General features: G+C 45.6%; 2 protein-coding genes across 2 annotated transcripts in view; one reads left to right on the top strand and one right to left on the bottom strand.

The window, feature by feature from the left end:
- RNF10 (ring finger protein 10) overlaps positions 1 to 13,669 on the top strand; it is a 35,049-nt gene extending 21,380 nt beyond the window's left edge. Inside the window, exons 8-18 of the mRNA XM_006770304.2 lie at positions 2,359 to 2,519; positions 4,924 to 5,049; positions 5,303 to 5,573; positions 5,773 to 5,906; positions 7,563 to 7,680; positions 7,907 to 8,008; positions 8,741 to 8,896; positions 11,406 to 11,506; positions 11,794 to 11,851; positions 11,950 to 12,108; positions 12,700 to 13,669. Of these exons, the coding sequence (XP_006770367.1) occupies positions 2,359 to 2,519; positions 4,924 to 5,049; positions 5,303 to 5,573; positions 5,773 to 5,906; positions 7,563 to 7,680; positions 7,907 to 8,008; positions 8,741 to 8,896; positions 11,406 to 11,506; positions 11,794 to 11,851; positions 11,950 to 12,108; positions 12,700 to 12,776 (1,463 nt within the window). The 3' untranslated portion in view covers positions 12,777 to 13,669. The remainder of the gene's footprint in view (positions 1 to 2,358; positions 2,520 to 4,923; positions 5,050 to 5,302; positions 5,574 to 5,772; positions 5,907 to 7,562; positions 7,681 to 7,906; positions 8,009 to 8,740; positions 8,897 to 11,405; positions 11,507 to 11,793; positions 11,852 to 11,949; positions 12,109 to 12,699) is intronic.
- A 208-nt stretch (positions 13,670 to 13,877) lies between these two features.
- The window catches only part of POP5 (POP5 homolog, ribonuclease P/MRP subunit), a 5,992-nt gene continuing 923 nt past the window's right edge, over positions 13,878 to 18,946 (bottom strand). Inside the window, exons 2-6 of the mRNA XM_006770305.2 lie at positions 16,052 to 16,643; positions 15,821 to 15,963; positions 14,656 to 14,805; positions 14,409 to 14,492; positions 13,878 to 14,321 (exon numbers count right to left, since the gene is read on the bottom strand). Coding sequence (XP_006770368.1) covers positions 14,212 to 14,321; positions 14,409 to 14,492; positions 14,656 to 14,805; positions 15,821 to 15,963; positions 16,052 to 16,071 — 507 coding nt within the window. The 5' untranslated portion in view covers positions 16,072 to 16,643 and the 3' untranslated portion in view covers positions 13,878 to 14,211. The remainder of the gene's footprint in view (positions 14,322 to 14,408; positions 14,493 to 14,655; positions 14,806 to 15,820; positions 15,964 to 16,051; positions 16,644 to 18,946) is intronic.

Genomic DNA, 18,946 nt, shown 5'->3' on the forward strand with positions numbered 1-18,946 from the left:
GACCCAATCTGAGAGAAGAGACAGACTGGTAGGCAGGCAATTGGGGTATAATAGAGTGTGACAAGTGCTTACCGAGGGGCAAGTCTAAGGGGTTATATTCCCTGTAGAAATGAACATTAAAGTGGCATTTCAGTTTTGGGCTAAAATGCTTTCTCAATAAATGGCATTGAAACAATTGACTCCTTTATGGAAAAAAGGGTAAAAGTAGCCCTGGCTGGTCGGCCAGTGGACCGAGGGGTCATGGTTTCAATGCACGGTCAAGAGCATGTTCCTCAGTTGCAGGCTTGATCCTTGGCCCTGGGCGGGCGCATGTAGGAGGTTACCAATCAATGTGTTTCTCTCACATTGATGTTTTTCTCTCTCTGTCCTCTCCCTCCTTTCCCCTCACTCAAATCAATGGAAAAATACCCTCAGGTGAGGATTAAGGGGAAAAAAAGGATAAAAGTAAATCTCATACCATTCATAAAATCAATTCCTGATGGATTAAAGAACTAAATGTAAACATCCAAAACATTTAAGAGAAAATATAGGACAATATCTTTATAAATCCTAAGGTATATATGGTTTTTTGAATCAGGCTGAAACAAGAAAAGATTGAGGGGTGGGGCAGGGTGAGGTGGGTGAACAGGGTCAACTGTGGTGACAGACTAGACTTCAGGTGGTGAGCACACAATAAAGTATACAGATGTCGAATTATAGTGTACGCCTGAAATTTATATAATGTTATTAACCAGTGTTACCCAAGTAAAGTTAATAAAAAAGAAAAGATTAGTAAGTTTGTAATCTGAAAAGATTCCTCAAAGCCAACAGGTGATAAATAGACTAGAGGAAAATTTACACATTCAAAGCTAGAGATTAAAGTCCAGAACAGAAAGGTGTTCTATAAAGTGGATTAACAACCTGGTCGAAGAATGCACTAGGCATATGACCAGACTTTTCCCAGGAAATGGTATTTAAATAACCTCCAAATATCTGCACAGATTTAACTTTGCTAAGAGTCATGCAAATCTAAATCCCTATTTGGGTGATAAAAAAAAAAAAAAAGACATTGGCAACACCAGTTATTGGCAGGGGTGTTCTTGTTCTCGGTAGGAGTATAATCAATACCAGCCTTCGGGGGTAGGGAGTCAGTAGTAGTTAAATATGCACAACCCTAAAGCCAGCATTTATACTTAAATATGATAAAGAATAATTTGTATCAAGGAGTGTGTATAAGAATTTATTTTGTAACCACGAAATTGGCAATAACCTAAATGTTCCACAAGGAACTTGTCAGAATATATAATACCATGGAACACTATACAGGAGGTAAAAATGGGATAGATCTCTGTGTTAATATTTTGGGGGAAAATATTTTGAAAAATTTTAAGACATTGAATGAGAAACCAAAACAAAATGTATAGTTTATTGTTTTTTGAAAATACTTATTTTTTATAAATATGAGTGTGTGTGTGTGTGTGTGTGTGTGTATTGATTTTCTTTTTTTTAGAAGGAGAAAGGGTGCAGGAGAGGAACATGAATGAGAGAGAAATCTCCATAGGCTGCCTCTCATATGCCCCCTACTGGGGATTGAGCCTGCAACCCAGGCATGTGCCATGACTGGGAATCTAAGTGGTGACTTCTCAGTGCATGGGATGATGCTCAACCAATTGAGCCACACTGGCCAGGGCTGAACATGAGCATATAAACGTATATAAAAGATTTGAAGGATACATATACAAATGTGTAAATGGTTTTCTCTGGGTGGGTACTAGGATGGAAAGGGGAAAACACGAGGCATTTTAAGAGTTTCTCAAAAGATAACATGGTTTTAAACTTTTTCAATAGTACTGAAAATAAAGCCCTACCCTGTTTGGCTCAGTGGACCCCTTGGATTGAAGGGTCCTGGGTTCAATTTTGGAAAAGGGTATGTACCTTGCTTTCAAGCTTGATCCCCAGTAGGGGGTGTGCAGGCGGCAGCTGATTGATGTTTCCAACTCTCTATCTCCCTTCCTCTCTGTAAAATCAATAAAAAAATTTTTTTTAAAAAAAGTACTGAAAATATGGAGAAGTAAAGGCAATAAATCATTTATAATCCTTTTACCCAGAGGTACCCCCAAAAGATTTATTCTGATCTGGCATCATCTTTTTTCTCATGTACTGTCTGCAAAATTCTCTGACTAAATTTTTTACTGCATCTTTGAGTTTCTTAGGAAAGATTTCTCGTATGATGGGGTCAGAGTTATAATCTTATATTAAGGTCATTAAATTATTTTGGGGAAATTATACTAAATTACTTCACCTTAGAAGACAGATGTGTGTGACAGTTTCTGTGAGCTTTGAGTGTTGCAGGCTTGTGACCTGCTGGCTCTCTTGTAGATGAACAGCACAGCCAGTACTCCAAGTTGCTGCTGGCCTCCAAGGAGCAGGTGCTGCGCCGGGTGGTCCAGGAGGAGAAAGTGGCGCTGGAACAGCAGCTGGCAGAGGAGAAGCACAGTCCCGAGTCCTGCTTTATTGAGGCAGCCATCCAGGAGCTCAAGGTGAGAGGTGCCCTGGAAACTGACTGGATGGCGGGCGTAAGTTACTTCAGCCCCACATTTAAGATAAAGCAGGAAATGACTAAAAAGGCTGATTGGCTCTGGAAGGGAAGGGCAAAGTGGATTTTAGGCACTGTCTGCAGCTGAAAGGAACTTGTCATAATGACCTTATAACTCATTGAGACACTGGAGTTTGTGAGGTTAGCTATGTTTAGTTCAGCAAGGTATGCTTTTTGTATTCTAGAAAAACACTTGGATTTATTTTTAGAGATGTTTTATTTGAGGGACATTATGGAGAAAGTATTATGATCTATCCAGCAGGCTCTAGCAATATCTGCTGAGGATTTTGGAGCAGCAAGAAAATTACCCAAATAAAGAATTTCCTATGTCTTGTATCCTCTGCAACAGGGATTCTTTTTTTTTTTTTTAATACTTTTATTGATTTTAGAGAGGAAGGGAGATGGGGAGAGAGATAGAAACATCAATGATGAGAACCATTGATTGGCTGCCTCATGAACTCCCACTACTGGGGATCGAGCCAGCAACCTAGGCATGTCCCCTTGATGAGTTGAACCTGGGACCCTTCAGTCCGCAGGCTGATGCTCTATCCACTGAGCCAAACCAGCTAGGGCTGCAACAGGGATTCTTAAGCTTTTTATTTATTTATTTATTTTTATTTTATTTTGACATGCCTTTGACCAGAATCGAACCTGGGACCCTTCAGTCCACAGGCCGACGCTCTATCCACTGAGCCAAACCGGTCAGGGTGGATTCTTAAGCTATAACAAGCATCAGAATCACTGGTTGTTGGGCTATACCCTGAGAGATTGATTCGGTAGGTACTGTACTTAAATTTATCTCAGCACTGACCTGGTGGCTCAGTTAGTTGGAGCATCATCCTGTGCACCACAAAGGTTGCGAGTTCAATGCCTGGTCAGGGCACTTACCTAGGTTGTGAGTTCAATCCCTGTTTGGGGGGCATATGGGAGGCAACCAGTTAATTTTTTATCTTTCTCCCTAAGAATCAGTTAAAAACATACCGTCAGGTGAGGATTAAAAAAGAAGTTATCTCACTTAAGCTTCATATTCTGGCATGATAGACACAATTATCCTGTTTCCCAGATGAGGAAATGGAATCATGGATTAGATAATTTGTTTGAAGATACCTCACTAATAAGAGGTGAATCTGGTATTTGAATTCCTGTCTCTCTGACTTCTAAGTCCTCTTTGGGCAGGATCCTATTACATGTACTTAATTTTTACTTTCTACAGTACAGAGCATTTGTCCACATGCATTTCAGGTAAAGAAAAGGTACATAGAAGTAGAGCTGTCTACATTGAAGTAGGGGTTGGCCAAACCCTGCTTGCCTCCTGTGCTGGGGGTGCTGGGGCTAGTATTGTGTTCTTGGATTTCTGTTGAGGAAGCTTTTGTGTAGTGTTTTCATTGTCAGAAACTCTAAGCAGAATACCATCCTGTTTGAGTACCAGATGCTTTTGGCTTTGTTTCCCTTAAAGGCCAAGGATCTGGGAATCTTTCCTCTCTAAAAATCAATTTAAAAAAATTTTAAAGACAATAAGACCCATTGGGTCTTATTAAATTGATTTTTAGAGAGGAAGGGGGAGAGAGAAACATTATTTATGCATTCATTGCTTGATTTTTATTAACTTTTTAAAATTTTAAAATGTATTTTTATTGCTTTTAGAGAGGAAGGAAGAGGAAGAAGAGAGAGATAGAAACATCAGTGATGAGTGAGAATCATTGATGAGCTGCCTCCTGCACGCCCCTTACTGGGGATCGAGTCTGCAACCTGGGCATGTGCTCTGACCTGGAATGGAGACCTCCTGGTTTACATAGGTCGACATTCAACCACTGAGCCACACATGGCCTATTAATTTATTTTTTTATTTTATTTTATTAGAGAGAGAGGGGAACATCGATTTATTGTTCCACTTAGGTATGCATTCATTGGTTACTTCTTGTGTGTGCCCTGACTGGGGATCAAACCACAAGCTTTGCATATCGGGACTACACTCTAACCAACTGAGCTACCTGACCAGCGTGGGTCTTGTTACCTTTTTTTTTTAAATATACATTTTTATTGATTTCAGAGAGGAAGGGAGAGGGAGAGGGAGATAGAAATGTCAGTGATGACAGAGAATCATTGATTGGCCACTTCCTGCACACCCGCTATTGGGGAACGCATTCACAACCCGTGCATGTGTCCTTGACTGGAATCGAACTTGGGTCCTTCCAGTCTGCAGTCCAACGCTCTATCCACTGAGCCAAACCAGCTAGGCTGCCTTTTAACTTCTATTCCTATTGAGAGAGGCCATTGAAAGCCCTTGCCCTTCATCTTAAGTGTGTTTCTGGAAACAGCTTTCTCCTGTCTTCTCTCTGGTGATCTAGACTCGGGAAGAGGCTCTTTCAGGATTGGCTGAAAGCAGAGGGGAGGTCACTGGTGTGGTGGCTGCTCTGGAACAACTGGTGCTGATGGCTCCCTTGGCGAAGGAGTCTATTTTTCAACCCAGGAAGGTTAGTGTGTCCGTGTTCCAAACTAAATGGCTGCCATTCCTCAAGTCCTGCTGTTGAGCTGGTAGGCACTGTGTGAGATCCAGGCTTTCTTGGATGAAGAAGAAACCATGAGTCTTTTCTGGATGCTTATAGTTCTTTCCCCAGGGGTGTTACATCAGTGATGTGTCAGCTAAGGTAAACATCCAGAGAACTTGGTTCCTATGCCTACCTTTGCCAGGTGTACTTTCTGTTGACCTAGAGTTTGTCCCAACAGGGAGTGCTAGAGTACCTGTCTGCTTTTGATGAAGAAACCACCGAAGTTTGTTCTCTGGGCTCTTCTCGTCCTCTTGGTCTCCCTCTGGTAGAAGAAGAGGAAGCAGATCAACCGGAGCCTGATCCGAAGGGTTGCCCAGAGGCTTGTGATGACTCGGAGCTAGCAGATGACAATCTTGGAGAGGGAACCATTAGTACTGAGTCCAGCCATCAGGAACCCACCTCAGGCTTCACACCCCTGAGCAGCTCTCCTTGTTACTACTTTTACCAAGGTGAGGGGCCCTGAGGAGGAGGGCTGGGTTGCAACAGACATATTTCAGAGAGAGGACCTCACTCTGAGCAGAAGGAGGCATCGCCACTAGGTCTCTTTGGCCTTCCGGCTTGGGGCGGGAGAGACAGACCTAGCTATGAGGAGGGACCCATCTTGAGGACCGGCCAAGACCATTGTGTGATAGAGCCACTTGTCTTCAGCGGAGGATGGGCAGTACATGTTCCTGCACCCTGTGAATGTGCGCTGCCTCGTGCGGGAGTATGGCAGCCTGGAGCAGAGCCCCGAGAAGATTTCAGCAGTGGTGGTGGAGATCGCTGGGTACTCCATGTCTGAGGTAAGGTCTTCTTAGAGGTGGAGGGTCGGGGAGCATCAGTAACCTCATGTCTTTGAGCTGGGCCTACTCAACCCAAGTTCACAAATCTTGAAGGCCTTTTAGTTTTCTTTTCTTTTTTTAGATTTATTTTCTTTTGTATAGCAGAGATGGAGATTTATTGAAGAACAAGTACAGACTCCCACGTGAGGAGAAGGAAAGAGTCCCCAGGATTTCTTTTTTTTTTTTTTAAGAGAGGAAGGGACAGAGAAACATCAATATGATAGTGAAACATGGATTGGCTGCCTCCTCCACTCCCCCTACCGGGGATCAAGCCTGTAACCCAGGCATGTGCCCTTACAAGAACCAAACCAGTAACCCACTGAGCCACATCCACCAGGGTTTTTTTTGTATTTTTTAAGTCTGTTTTCGTTGGTGATGGTACCCATGGAACTTTAAAAAGTTAAATGGTGCTACCTTTTTTTTTTTTTTTTTAAGAGAGGAAGGGAGAGAGAGACACACACACATATCTATTTGTTGTTTCATTTAATTATGTGTTCAGTGGTTGATTCTTATATGTGCCCTGACCAGGGATCGAACCCATATTGATGCTCTAACCAACTGAGCTATGTGGCCTGGTCAATGGTGCTACCTTTTAAAGTTAAATGCTAGCTCTGGCTGGTTTGGCTCAGTGGATAGAGCATCGGCCTGCGGACTGAAGGGTCCCTGGGTCGATTCCAGTCAAGGGCACATACATGCCTGGGTTGCGGGCTCGATCCCCAGTAGGGGGCATGCAGGAGGCAGCCGGTCGATGATTCTCTCTTATTGATGTTTGTGTCTTTTCCTCTCCCTTCATCTCTGAAATCAATAAAAGTTTATTCAAAAAAAATTTAGATGCTAGGTTCTGTTAAGTCAACTAGTGCTCTGCTTCACAGGTTACTTACTGTGGTTTGGGAATATAGCTGTCTCCTACTTTCATTCAAGATGAGTTTGTTTTTTTGTTTCTCCTTATTGCTTAGGAGAAATGTCCAAGAAAATGAAAAGTCCTTTAGGACTTTTGAAAAGCTAGTTTATGCAAATTCGAAATGCATTTTTGGGTTATACATCTATGAGTTAATTGCCTGATAATTTACATATGTGAAATTTGCCCATTGAGAGTTATTTCTGTATTGATCTGAAATTTTTTTATAAGCCTAGACTCTTGGGGTACTATAAACTTTCCGTAAAACTTGCAGAAAAAGGAAACAAAATTAAATTTAAGTTGATGGGCTTCATTTTTACTGTTTTAGGCTGACCTTCATGCCATGGGGCAATCTGCTTTATGTATCTACATACTTATCATTAATTCTGTCAGTGGCTCCCAGATTTTTGACAAGTTACTCTTTTTATTTTCCTTATTCTCTCCCTTGAGGCATGGACCCCAGAAAATAGAAACAGCCAATCACCTTTAGATAATTTATTGCCAGGCTCCGTTTCATTTGCAGCACAAACCAAAAATACCGTTTTTGGTTGCTTAGTCTACCTTACTGTAGCTTAATTGAAACTTTCTGTGGGGACTGCTCTGAGCCCCAGTGCTGACTGTGAGTGTGTGTAGACTGTTGGTTGTCTAGGGTGGGTTGGTTTTCTGTCTACAGAGTAAGGCCTGGTCTTAGTTGAGTGTTGGTCCCTTTTCCATTGTAGGATGTTCGACAGCGTCATAGATATCTCTCTCACTTGCCCCTCACCTGTGAGTTCAGCATCTGTGAACTGGCTCTGCAGCCCCCTGTGGTCTCTAAGGAAACCCTAGAGATATTCTCAGGTAAGAGTGCCCCAACTTTGCTTCTCGTCATAGTGGAGTTCAGGGATTCCTGTGACTAGACACCCAGTGTGGGAGGACTTCAGGAGCGGTGTCATGAGTCTCAGAAGCTCCTGATACACTCCATCTATTCATCCAATCTAGCTGGGCCTTAGGTACTAGTCAACTAGGAGGAGGGAATGGCCAGGTTGTCTTGGGTCTGCATCCTTATAGTCTGACCAACCCACAGATGACATTGAGAAGAGGAAGCGTCAACGCCAGAAGAAGGCTCGGGAGGAGCGCCGTCGAGAGCGTAGGATTGAGATGGAAGAGAACAAGAAACAGGGCAAGTGTAAGTTCAGTAACTCTCATCATTGACTAATACAGCTGTGCATCGTGTCCGGAGGCTCAGTGCCCAAGCCTTGGAGCCAGACTACTTGGGTTCTTATTCCAGCTCTGCCACTTGTTCTCTTCAATTCTTAAGTGTGAAGTGTGAGAGTACCTCCTTCATAGGCTTATTTGAGAATTAAATGAGTTAATTTGAGTCAAAGTGCATAGCATATAGTAAGGAGTAAGTGGTATAGTGGGTGAGAAAACCTGGTGGGGGAGAGAATTCACGATCTGCTGAATGCTGGGGATAATAGTCCCATGTGTTCTCTGGATGGATCATTGACCTCACCTTTGACTCTCTAAGGAGTGTTATAAATGAAGGTTTTGAAACATCTAGCAAGCACGTCAGACTTGTGGCCAGTGGGCTATGAGTTCAACATGCTTAGATCCTGCTCCCCTGGGGGAGTCCTCAACTGTTGAAAAAGATTTGAGGAAATATGCCCAGCTACTGTGGCTCAGTAGTTGAGCGTTGACCTATGAATCAGGAGGTCATGGTTCTATTTCGGTCAGGGCACAAGCCAGGTTGTGGGCTCGATCCCCAGTAGGGGCATGCAGGAGGCAGCCAATCAACAATTCTCATCATTGATGTTTCTGTCTCTCCTCCTCCCTTCCTCTCTGAAATAAAAAATATATTTAAAAAATTTTTTGAGTAAATCTGTAAATGGGTCTACCATTCTCATCTTTTCCTTTGCAGACCCAGAAGTCCACATTCCCCTGGAGAATCTACAGCAGTTTCCTGCCTTCAATTCCTATACTTGCTCCTCTGATTCTGCTTCGGGTCCCACCAGCACTGAGGGCCATGGGGCTTTCTCCATGTCTCCTCTTAGCAGAAGTCCAGGTTCCCAAGCAGGTAAATAAAGTTGGGATGTAAAGAATGAAGGTACAAGTGTTTCCTTGTAGCATTGTTTATAATAAACTAGTGGCCTGGTGCATGAATTCGTGCACATTGAAAGGAAATTAATTAGAAGAGATATTTTAATATTGCTATTCGCCCTTTCTCTATAATAGAAGTATCAACCAAATTCACCATCGACAGTGACAGGTCGAAACACACGTGTACCATTGGTGCCAGCGAGAGCTTTACATGTATGGCACATGTGCGAGTGAACTTAGCCTTTTATAGATGTAGAATAAACTTGCTTAATTAGACCTGCTTTCTGATATAGCTAAACTTTTTCCAGCCCAGTGAAGCACCCCAACTTCTTGCAGGTAATTGTCAGCAACACAGCAGTATCAGCATGAAGCAGATTATTATTGTAGATCATGAGGCATGGGAAAATGCTTCACAGACATTGGGTTACAGTGTAAAATGTTTGCACCTGGCTATAAAACAAATCATGTTCCTGGGCTGAAGAAACTCCAAGGAGGCTAGTTGCTAGGGAGAGGAAGCCAGGTGTTGCTATGTGATGTCATTACCCGGCGCCCACAGCTACCATTTCCGGGCTGGGCTGGGCTGGGCTGGGCTGTAGGCCGCATTTTGTGCCATGGGGTCTCGGCAATGTTGGCTGCGATTTGGTGGGCAGTCACTCTGGGGTGGTGGCAGGACCTATGTCCTACTTTGGGGAAGCTGAGTGTTGTATTGTTGGCACCAGGTCCATGGTACTGCTTCTCTGTAAATGGCCAGTGTGGGTCATGGCAGCTCCTGTGTCTGCCCCCTGGTGGTCAGTGCGCACCATAGCAACTGGTCAGACATTTAGACACATTTAGCATCTTAGCCTTGTGTGTGGGGGGTGAAATAGTTTACAAAGTGTACTGATAATGGCTAAATTATAGTATTTATACTTTGAAACATTGTACTTTACACCTAAGGAAGAAATAGCTCTCTTCATGAACTAATGGGTAGACCTGTGGGATAAATGGAACTTTTAGAACAAACAGAACATGATACCATTTGTGGGTTTAAAGAAAAACACGCAAAACATGTTATGGGTTTGTATGTCTAAGTGTATAGAAAAATAGTGGGGTGATTATATTCCAAACAGGTAATCGTGTTCCACTCTAGGGAGTGAGACCAGGATTGAGAGATTGTTCAAAGTGGCCTTTAGCCTTTAAAAAATATTTTTTCCCTCCTGTAGAATGTATTACTGTGTTATGAAATGAAACACGTAAGAAAGAGTTGCTATCATTTCAGAGAGCTATCATTTCTGATCTTTATCCACCTGGCAGATACTGTGATATTTAAATTTTATTTCTCTATCAGGTATTTTAAACAAAATGTCCAAGATCATAATATTTATTTATTTATTTATTTGTTTGTTTGTTTGTTTAAATACATTTTATTGATTTTTTTACAGAGAGGAAGGGAGAGGGATAGAGAGTTAGAAACATCGATGAGAGAGAAACATCGATCAGCTGCCTCCTGCACATCTCCCACTGGGGATGTGCCCACAACCCAGGTACATGCCCTTGACCGGAATCGAACCTGCGACCTTTCAGTCCGCAGGCCGACGCTCTATCCACTGAGCCAAACCGGTTTCGGCCAAGATCATAATATTTAAAACTCTTGGTTACCCTTTGGTTAGGAGCCTAAGGTTAAGGCGGGGCCTTAGTTAGTGGCTGGGACTGGGATTAGAACCTGGGCTGATCTTGAGGGCTACACGACCATGATGCTCTGAAGAGCACATTTAAGAAGAGAGCTGCTATACAAAGGAATACAGCAGAATATCAACCACGTTATATGTGATATAAAGATTGTGTTTTCACACTAGTTTTTCTGAAGGTCTTTGAGCAAGAGCAGTTGGATGGTCCTAGAAATAGAACAGCTCTGGCTGGCGGGGGAAGGGCCTGCTAGTGGGAGAGTGATCAGCGTAGCGGGTAGACCTGATCTGTGGGAAACGTTCAACCTAAGGTCAAAGGATGGGCAAGACTGTTCCCGAGGGAGTATCAGGAAAAAGCTGGCATCTTCATTCGGGATTTGTTGATGTGTGTGTCTGGATTCTAACTGAATATTCCCAAGTCTTAGACATCTGCTGACTGGAACATAAAAGCTGACCTGATTCCATTTTATAACTTTTCCTTGGAGTGTTTTCATCTACATAAAACCAAGTCATGACAGACCAAACCTAGTCCTTGAGAGTCAGCTGCTGTGGAAAGGTCTTTTACTGTGGGAATAGGTTCTGCCAGACCTTCTAGTGTTACTGTAAACGCAAAACATTTCTCTACTGATCACTGGTATGGATAATAGGCCTTGTTCTTGGCTTTTTGAGAATATGGCAGAGTTGAAATTGGGTCAAAGTTTGCTTTTTGAGTTGAGATTGGTAATTATCCATACCTGATTCAGGGTTCATCTCTTCACTCTTGTTAAGACACTAGCTCTTTGGAACTTGACTTGTATAATCAGGTGTCTGGTTCCCTTTCAGACTTTCTGCTGACCCCTGTGTCACCCACTGCAAGCCAGGGCAGTCCTTCACTCTGCGTCGGGAGCCTGGAGGAAGACTCTCCCTTCCCTTCGTTTGCCCAGGTAAGTCCTGTGCTTGGGAAGCAGCCAAGGATATTTAACACAAACTCCACTGCTTGTTCTTTCTGGAACCACTCTGTTTGGGGGGCGGGGGGGGCTCATAGGCTAATGTTGCACTGATTCTGATAATCACAGAAGGCTTTCTTAAGAGGGAAGTTCATAGATTTAGTCTCAGATATTATCGTAGACGTACCAAGGGGAGAGGCTAAAAGTAGTTGAGGGAGAATCAGTGTTCTCATTATTCAGCAAATCATTAGATTTCTTTTTTCTCCCCTTTCCCACTTTGGCAGATGCTGAGAGTTGGAAAAGCAAAAGCAGATGTGTGGCCCAAAACTATTCCAAAGAAAGGTGAGGATGGCCCTCCTGGTGAAAGGCGGTTTTTTCCTTTTCAGAAGATAGAAGTCTCTAGAGTTGTTCCTAGAATTGTAACACTGGTTGTTTTTTAGATGAAAACAGCTTAGTCCCTCCTGCCACGGTGGACAGTGATGGGGAGAGTGATAACTCGGACCGTGTTCCTGTGCCCAGTTTCCAGAATTCCTTCAGCCAAGCTATCGAAGCAGCCTTCATGAAACTGGACACGCCCGCTACTTCAGATGCCCTCTCTGGTAAAGGCCGGGGAGTGCTCAGCACAGGGTGTCCTTCCCGCCCGGGTCCTGTGGCAGGTGGCACTCATCAGCCGGCATTTCCCTGAGCCCTTAGGCTCACCTTCTCGTGGCAGCTAACTTTCCATTTGGTTTCACATAGCACCTTTTGCCACCTCAGATTCATTTCTTGAGGCCTGGATATGACGTTATGAGGAACTATTATTTCCGCTTCTAAGACACAGCAGTGGAGAGTAGATTTTGGAATCCTGAGTTGGTAAAGGGTGGCTCATAGATGCTCGAAGCCCACCCCCTCTGACATTCCTGATTAGAGACTGACATTTATGGTGTGCTTCCTGTGTGTGCCTGGCATTGTGCTAATTTTACTCTCCCATTAGCCATATTAAATAGGTGTAACTCTGTTACAGTTGAAACACTTCTAGGGAGATAAAGAGACTTGTCCAAAAACAAAGAGTATGCAAGGACTGGTATGTGAATACAGGCATTCTGATTCCAGAACCTGTACTTAGCTGCCATTGTCACTCTCAGTAATGAAAACTGGCCAGGGGACAGGGGTGGCATTCTAAGCTAAGTTCTCTTTCTGTTTCCATTTAGAAGAGAAAGGAGGAAAGAAAAGAAAAAAACAGAAACAGAAGCTCCTGTTCAGCACCTCAGTCGTCCACACCAAGTGACACTACCGGCCCAGGCTACTTCTCCAGCTGGTTTTCTTTTTTCCGTGCTTTTGTTTTGCTGCTGTAATTTTTAAGTATCTGAGTTTGAACAGATTAGTTCTGGGGGGAGGGGGTTTCCACAATATGAGGGGGAACCAAGATTTTAAATACAGTGTATTTTCCAGCTTCCCGTCTTTACACCAAAATAAAGTATTGACACTCATAAGAGATCTCTTCCTGCCAAGGTTTTTAGTTTGTTAGAGGTTAGTCTTTTTGACCATGTGTAATTAGTTTTTCTCAACCTTAAATAAACAAGTCCCTTCAACATCCCTTGGAAAAGCAGCCCAGAACAGAGTGTTAAATAGCACTATTGTGCTCTGACGTCATGTGCCAGGGCATCCTGCTTTCAGCACCTTTCAGTGAGTCTTTTAAAAGTAGTTGAATCTTTTCTGTCTGTCCAGTCCTCTAAAGAAACAGAGGGATGGAATAAAATGGATTTAGGATACTCAGCTCGAATTGCAGTTTTTTGTCTGACATGGCCAGGCTCTGGGGCTAGACCTAGGCTGCACTTGCACGTATGATGGAGGGTTTTGCCTCTTCCACATGGCTTCTGCTTGGCAAGGAAAGACATAACTCACTAAGGTAGCCTTAGCACCTTCCAACCTTTAAATCAAAGTTGTTTAAAGTGACCGTAGCCCGAGTTGTAGGAGCAGGCGTCCAGCACACCTAGAGGTAGAGCAGGACAGGTTTGAAAGCGGCAGGGCTGCCCACTGCCTCTGTTGTCTAGAGTAGTCTTATGCCTTGGTTTGAGCTAAATTTGAGTGATGTGAATTCTTTTGCTGCTTAATAAAGTAACCTCTAGGTCTAACAGAATGTGAAGGCAAACAGTTGCAATAAATTACCTGCACAAGCAATGTGAGCTTTCTGTTTTATTTTTTTAATTCATTGAGTTTTTAGAGAGGGGAAAAATAGAGAAACATCGATTTTTGTTCCCCTTATCTATGCATTCATTGGTTGATTTTTGTATGTTCCTTGACTGGAGCTCGAGCCTGCCACCTTGGCGTGTCGGGACGATGCTCTAACCAACTGAGCTGCCTGGACAGGGCAGCTTTTTTTTTTTTTAAAGTTCAAGTCAGGTCAGCTGGACATACTCATTATAAATAGGTTAAAGTATCAGCTACTATGAGTGTGAGCTGGGCTTAGCCTGTCATTCTTAACCGAAAGCCGCTCAGAAATCCAGGGTCAGGAACTCTGGGGGGATGAGGGCGTTCCAGCCTGAGATGAAAGGGCAGGTTGAGGCAGAAGTCACAAATCTACCAGATGTGTCTGGGACTCTGAGTGACATCCATTCTAGGATGGAAAGCAGATCCTAGAAATGTAGATCCAGCTGCCTCCCAGAATGCCCTGTTCCAATAAGTGGGCCCCAAGGCTTGGGCACAGTGCAGCCCGCAGAGGTTCACTCCATTGCTTCAGCAGCCTCCTCACCATCTGAAAGCTCCTCCTCACCCGGTTCCTCCTCCAGCAAACAGCTTCTTGTGACGGACTTCTGGATAGCTTCCCGCTCTCCTGGAGAAAGGCAGGCACATGGGTGAAAGATGTTCTTGACAGCCGGGGGCCAGTCTAATCAGTACGCACCGGGTTAGTGTTGCTTACCTTCATCAGTGCAGTTCTGCAACAAGATCAACAGCTGTCTCCTGTTGTACTGAATCAGGAACTTCTGACATGTTCTAATTGTACCTGGCACATGAGAGAGCTTTGTGGTGACAGGTGTCTGCCTCAGAGACTTGCAGAGCTAGGGGAAAGCATCTTGCTCTTGGCAGGATAGGAAGATCCACCCACCAGACATGACAACTCTGAGCCTGACACCCACCGAAAATCAGCCACACCCCATGCAGCCTACCTCCCACGTGCAAGGTGTTGAGAAAACACGGGTAGCGGTGTCCTTTGTTCTCCAAGTGTGTGATGAAGGGAAGAGCTGACCACACAAGCTGATAGAATTCCTTTCGGCATCGAAGTAGCACTATTCCAGTATAGGCATTGAGGTATCGCACTACAGCAGGGAAAAAATTTTTGGGAAACTGGATTCTTAGCAGCAGGTCAAAGGTCTTAGGGTAACTAAGCCTACTAAGTGCCAACAACTGTTCAGAGCAGTGGCACTTGGGACACATCAATGAGTAAGAACAGATTCCTGAAGGAAAAAGATGGTCATTTATGGAAGGGGAGAGGGAAGACGATAGCCAGTGCCTTGCACACCACTCAGAACTGATGAATTTAGAATTCTGAATGTTCCTCTAATTCACTGACTGGCTAATAAGTTGGGGGTGGGGAGGTGGAGATTCAAACCCTTGGCTGAAGAAAGGCTCTGCAGCTAGGCTCTGTAGCCAGCTGAGTTTCACCTGATGTACCATTGTGTCTGTCTTCTACCTATACATATATAAAACTAATATGCGAATAGATGGAACGGCAGAACAACCAAGTAACCAGTCACTAGGCATGGGATGTGCGCTGACCACCAGGGGGTGCACGCGGAACATGGTGGGTGTCGGCCGTGGTGGGATGCTGGAGGAGGTGAGTGGGGGTGCCAGACCAAGGTGGGGTGCTGGTTGCTGTCATTGGGGTGAGCCTCTGGTGATTACTGAAAATTCTTCGCTCCCGTGCACTGTGGTCCCACCTGGTGTTTGCACATGTCAAATAGCTACAGGGGATTCTTGCTCAAAGTTCCATTGCCTTCTGTCTTAGCTCTCCGCCTAACTTTGGACTGTCCACACCTGGAGCTCCGAGTCCCAGAGGCCTGAAAAGGAGCACTTCGTGGCCCAGCTCCGGGGTTGAGCCTGGACCTATGAACGGAGAGGTCACGTCAGTCCCCAGTAGGGGGCGTGCAGGACGCAGCCGGTTCTCATCACTGATGTTTCTCCCTCTCCCTCTGAATGAATAACAAATATATTGAAAATAAACAAAAAACACTTCGTGGATGGTGCGCCAGGCTTGGCAGCTCCGTGGGCCGCTTGTGCCCCTTCTCCCTCCTCCGGCCCCCAAGCCCTCTGGGTTCCCCAGCACCTTCGTACCCGCGAAGCCGATGGAGCAGGCGGCCGCGCCGAAAGTGCCGTGCAGGCGGGCGACCGTGTCCCGCACAAGGCCGCCCAGCACTCGGTCATCCAGGCTCAGGCGGCAGCGGGGGTCGTCAGACACCACTTCGCAGAGCAGGTACCTGGGGCGGGCGAGAGGGAGGTGAGCAGAGGCCAGGGCTGCGGGCACCGGGCAGGGAGGGCACGAGGGGCGAGCCACGCGCTGCTTACCTGTGTTTGAACCGCACCATGGCGACTTCCGCTCCGGCGTCCTGACGCGCAAAGCTGGTTCTGCTGGCGGCCAATGGGAATTCACCTCCGCAGTCTTCAACCACTCAGAGAGGGATGTAGGCTAGAAAGGCGGAGCTGTAATGCTGAGAGGCCGAGCCCAGTGTCAGTCTCCTTCAAGCCCCGCCTCCGTTTGCGTTTGCAGAGTTTCTCCCTGATTTGGGCGCTGGGCTCGGCGTTTGGGCGGTTGGTGGCTGTGATGGGTAGTGATGGTCCGCGCCGGGGTGTGCAGTCCTGCAGAGCATGCAGCTGCTGCCCGTGGGCCCTCAGGACGCTTACTTTCTATTCCATTACAACACAGTCGCGCATGCACTTACATATTCCCTCTTGAAAGCTGGACGGTGTAGCTCAACCTACAGGCCAGGACTGACACAGGAAATCCGGCCCTGACTTGCAGGTTAGGGCTCGGCTTGCTTTTTCCTTACCGCCAACTATGTTTGGGCTTTTCAACAGTCTCACGGAGATGAGTCTCGTTTTTTGTTTGCAAAACCAATCAGTGGTCGTTATATTTTCCTTTAAAAAAATTTTTTATTGTCTTCAGAGAGGAAGGGAGAGGGAGAGAGAGATACGTCAATGATGAGAGAGAATCATGGATTGGCTGCCTCCTGCACACCCAACACTGGGGATTGAGTCTGCATCCCTGACCGGAATCAAACCTGGGACCCTTCAGTCCCCCAGGCTGACACTCTATCCACTGAGCCAAACCGTCCAGGGCATATTTTCCATTTTTTAAATTGAAAAGCATGAAGAAGCAAATAAAAATAAATTATAATCCATCACCGAGAGAGAATAATTTATCATGTGGTGTGTCTCCCCTACCCGCCCCCCCGCCCCCCCTGCCAGTGGTCCTCAAAATGAGATTTAGGGACCCCAGGGTTTTCCAAGGCTCTGAGCTCAAAATTACTTTCATAATAACAGTAAGATGTTATTTGTCTTTTTTACTCTCTCACAATGGACAGTAAAGTTTTCTAGAGGTTACATGACATGCTGACGTTATCACTTTGATGGCTAATGTGATTGAGTTTTAAATATTTCTATTTTAATATCCATGATAAGTATCGATATTGCCCACAAAAACAAAAGCTCTTTGGGATCCTCAATAATGTGAGTGTAAAGGGGTCCCGAGACGATGAAAAAAGTTTGAGATGAGAACTGCTGCCCTATGTTGTTATATTTTTCTTTTATTTTCTTTTTAAGAGGAGGATCATACTGATTAGTACTCTTTTTTTCCTGCTTGAATGTCTTCTTAAAAATGTCTTATTGAGGTATAGCATACATGCAATGCATATAAATGTACAACTCAATGTGTTTTTACAAATGCATAGACTTGTGAAACCACTGCCAAAATTAAGGGAGCAGTTCTAGGGCCCCAGAAGGTTCCCACGCCCCCTTCCCAGTCAAAATCCTTCCCAGAAGCAGCCTCTATTCTGACTTCTATTATGAAAGACCAGAGGCCCAGTGAGGCACCCCAACTTCTCTTTCAGGTAATTGTCAGCAACACAGCAGTAAATATCAACACGAAGCAGATTATTATTGTAGATCACTCAGGAAGAACAAAGGGTACAATGTTTAACTGCAGCCGTGTTTGACTGTATTCTGCGCAGGGAGAAAACCGGAAGTCATTTTCAAGGTCCATCATTTCTTACCTCTTTTTAGTCGGGTCACGTTTCTAAGCTTTCTAAATCTCCATTTTCCGGATAATGAAAGGAAAATAGGATTCTGCTGAGTCTCCTATCTGCCCACTCCAGGACTTCCGTGAGGATCAAATGAGATGAGGCACGGGAAACGCTTCACAGACATTTGGTTATAGTGTGAAATGTCTGCACCTGGCTATAGAGCAAGTCGTGTTCCTGGGCTGAAGAAACTCCAAGGAGGCTAGTCGCTAGGGAGAGGAAGCTGGGCGTTGCTACGTGACATCATTACCCACTACCCACAGCTGGGCTGGGCTGTCGGCTGCATTTTGCGCAATGAGGTCTCGGCAGCGCGTTGGCTGCGATTTGGTGGTGGCGGGACCTGTGTCCCAGTTGGGGGAAGCCGAGTGTTGCTTTGTGGACACCAGGTCCCCGGTGCCGTTTCTCTAATGGCCAGTGCGGTCCCGGCAGCTCCTGCGTTGAGCGCACAGCCTGTGGTTAGGTCTTTATTCTTTACCCCCATTCCTGTTGGAACTGTCAAGGGCTTGGCTGGCCCTGGGAGCTCCATAAAGGAAGGCCAGTTTCACAGCTGATTCGATTTTCCCACCGCTCACTTTTCACCACCTTAAAGGAGGGGTGCGGGGGGAGGAGGGGTGGGGAGTGAAGAGGACGGAAGAGCAGTGGCCCTGCTGAGGTGTCTCGCCCAACTCACCCAAGAGCAACCTCAGCATCTAAAAGGCCCCTCGCCAGCGCCCCCGCCCCGCCAGCAGGGGGCGTCAGAGGCCCGCGGTGCGGGGAGAAAGACGGAGTCCGAGTTTCCCCTTCTCCCTCCCGCGGGACGACTCCCCTCACACGTCAGGCCTTCAGCTCATTAATCCAACAGTTTATGGGATGCACTTGGGGCCCAGACCAAACTCACACCGTAAGACGCGGATTGGAATTCGAACCAAAGCCACCGACCCCCGGTCCTTGCTCTCACGTTCAGGCGATGTCCGTGCCGGCCTCGCGGGTCCGCTTTGTGTAAATGGAGAGACCACGAGGCTCGAATCCTCTCGGGGCCATTTCCCAGCCACATGCCCTCGGGGACGCTGACCCGCGCCTAGACCTCAGTCCCCCGCTGGGCGACGCGACCAGGTTCCCCCGGAGGCCGGATTGAGCTCAGCGCCCGCGGGGAGTGGCTGTAAACGCGGCTTTGAATGAACCGTCT

Source organism: Myotis davidii, unplaced genomic scaffold (assembly GCF_000327345.1).
Source record: "Myotis davidii unplaced genomic scaffold, ASM32734v1 scaffold803, whole genome shotgun sequence".
Classification (NCBI taxonomy): domain Eukaryota; kingdom Metazoa; phylum Chordata; class Mammalia; order Chiroptera; family Vespertilionidae; genus Myotis; species Myotis davidii.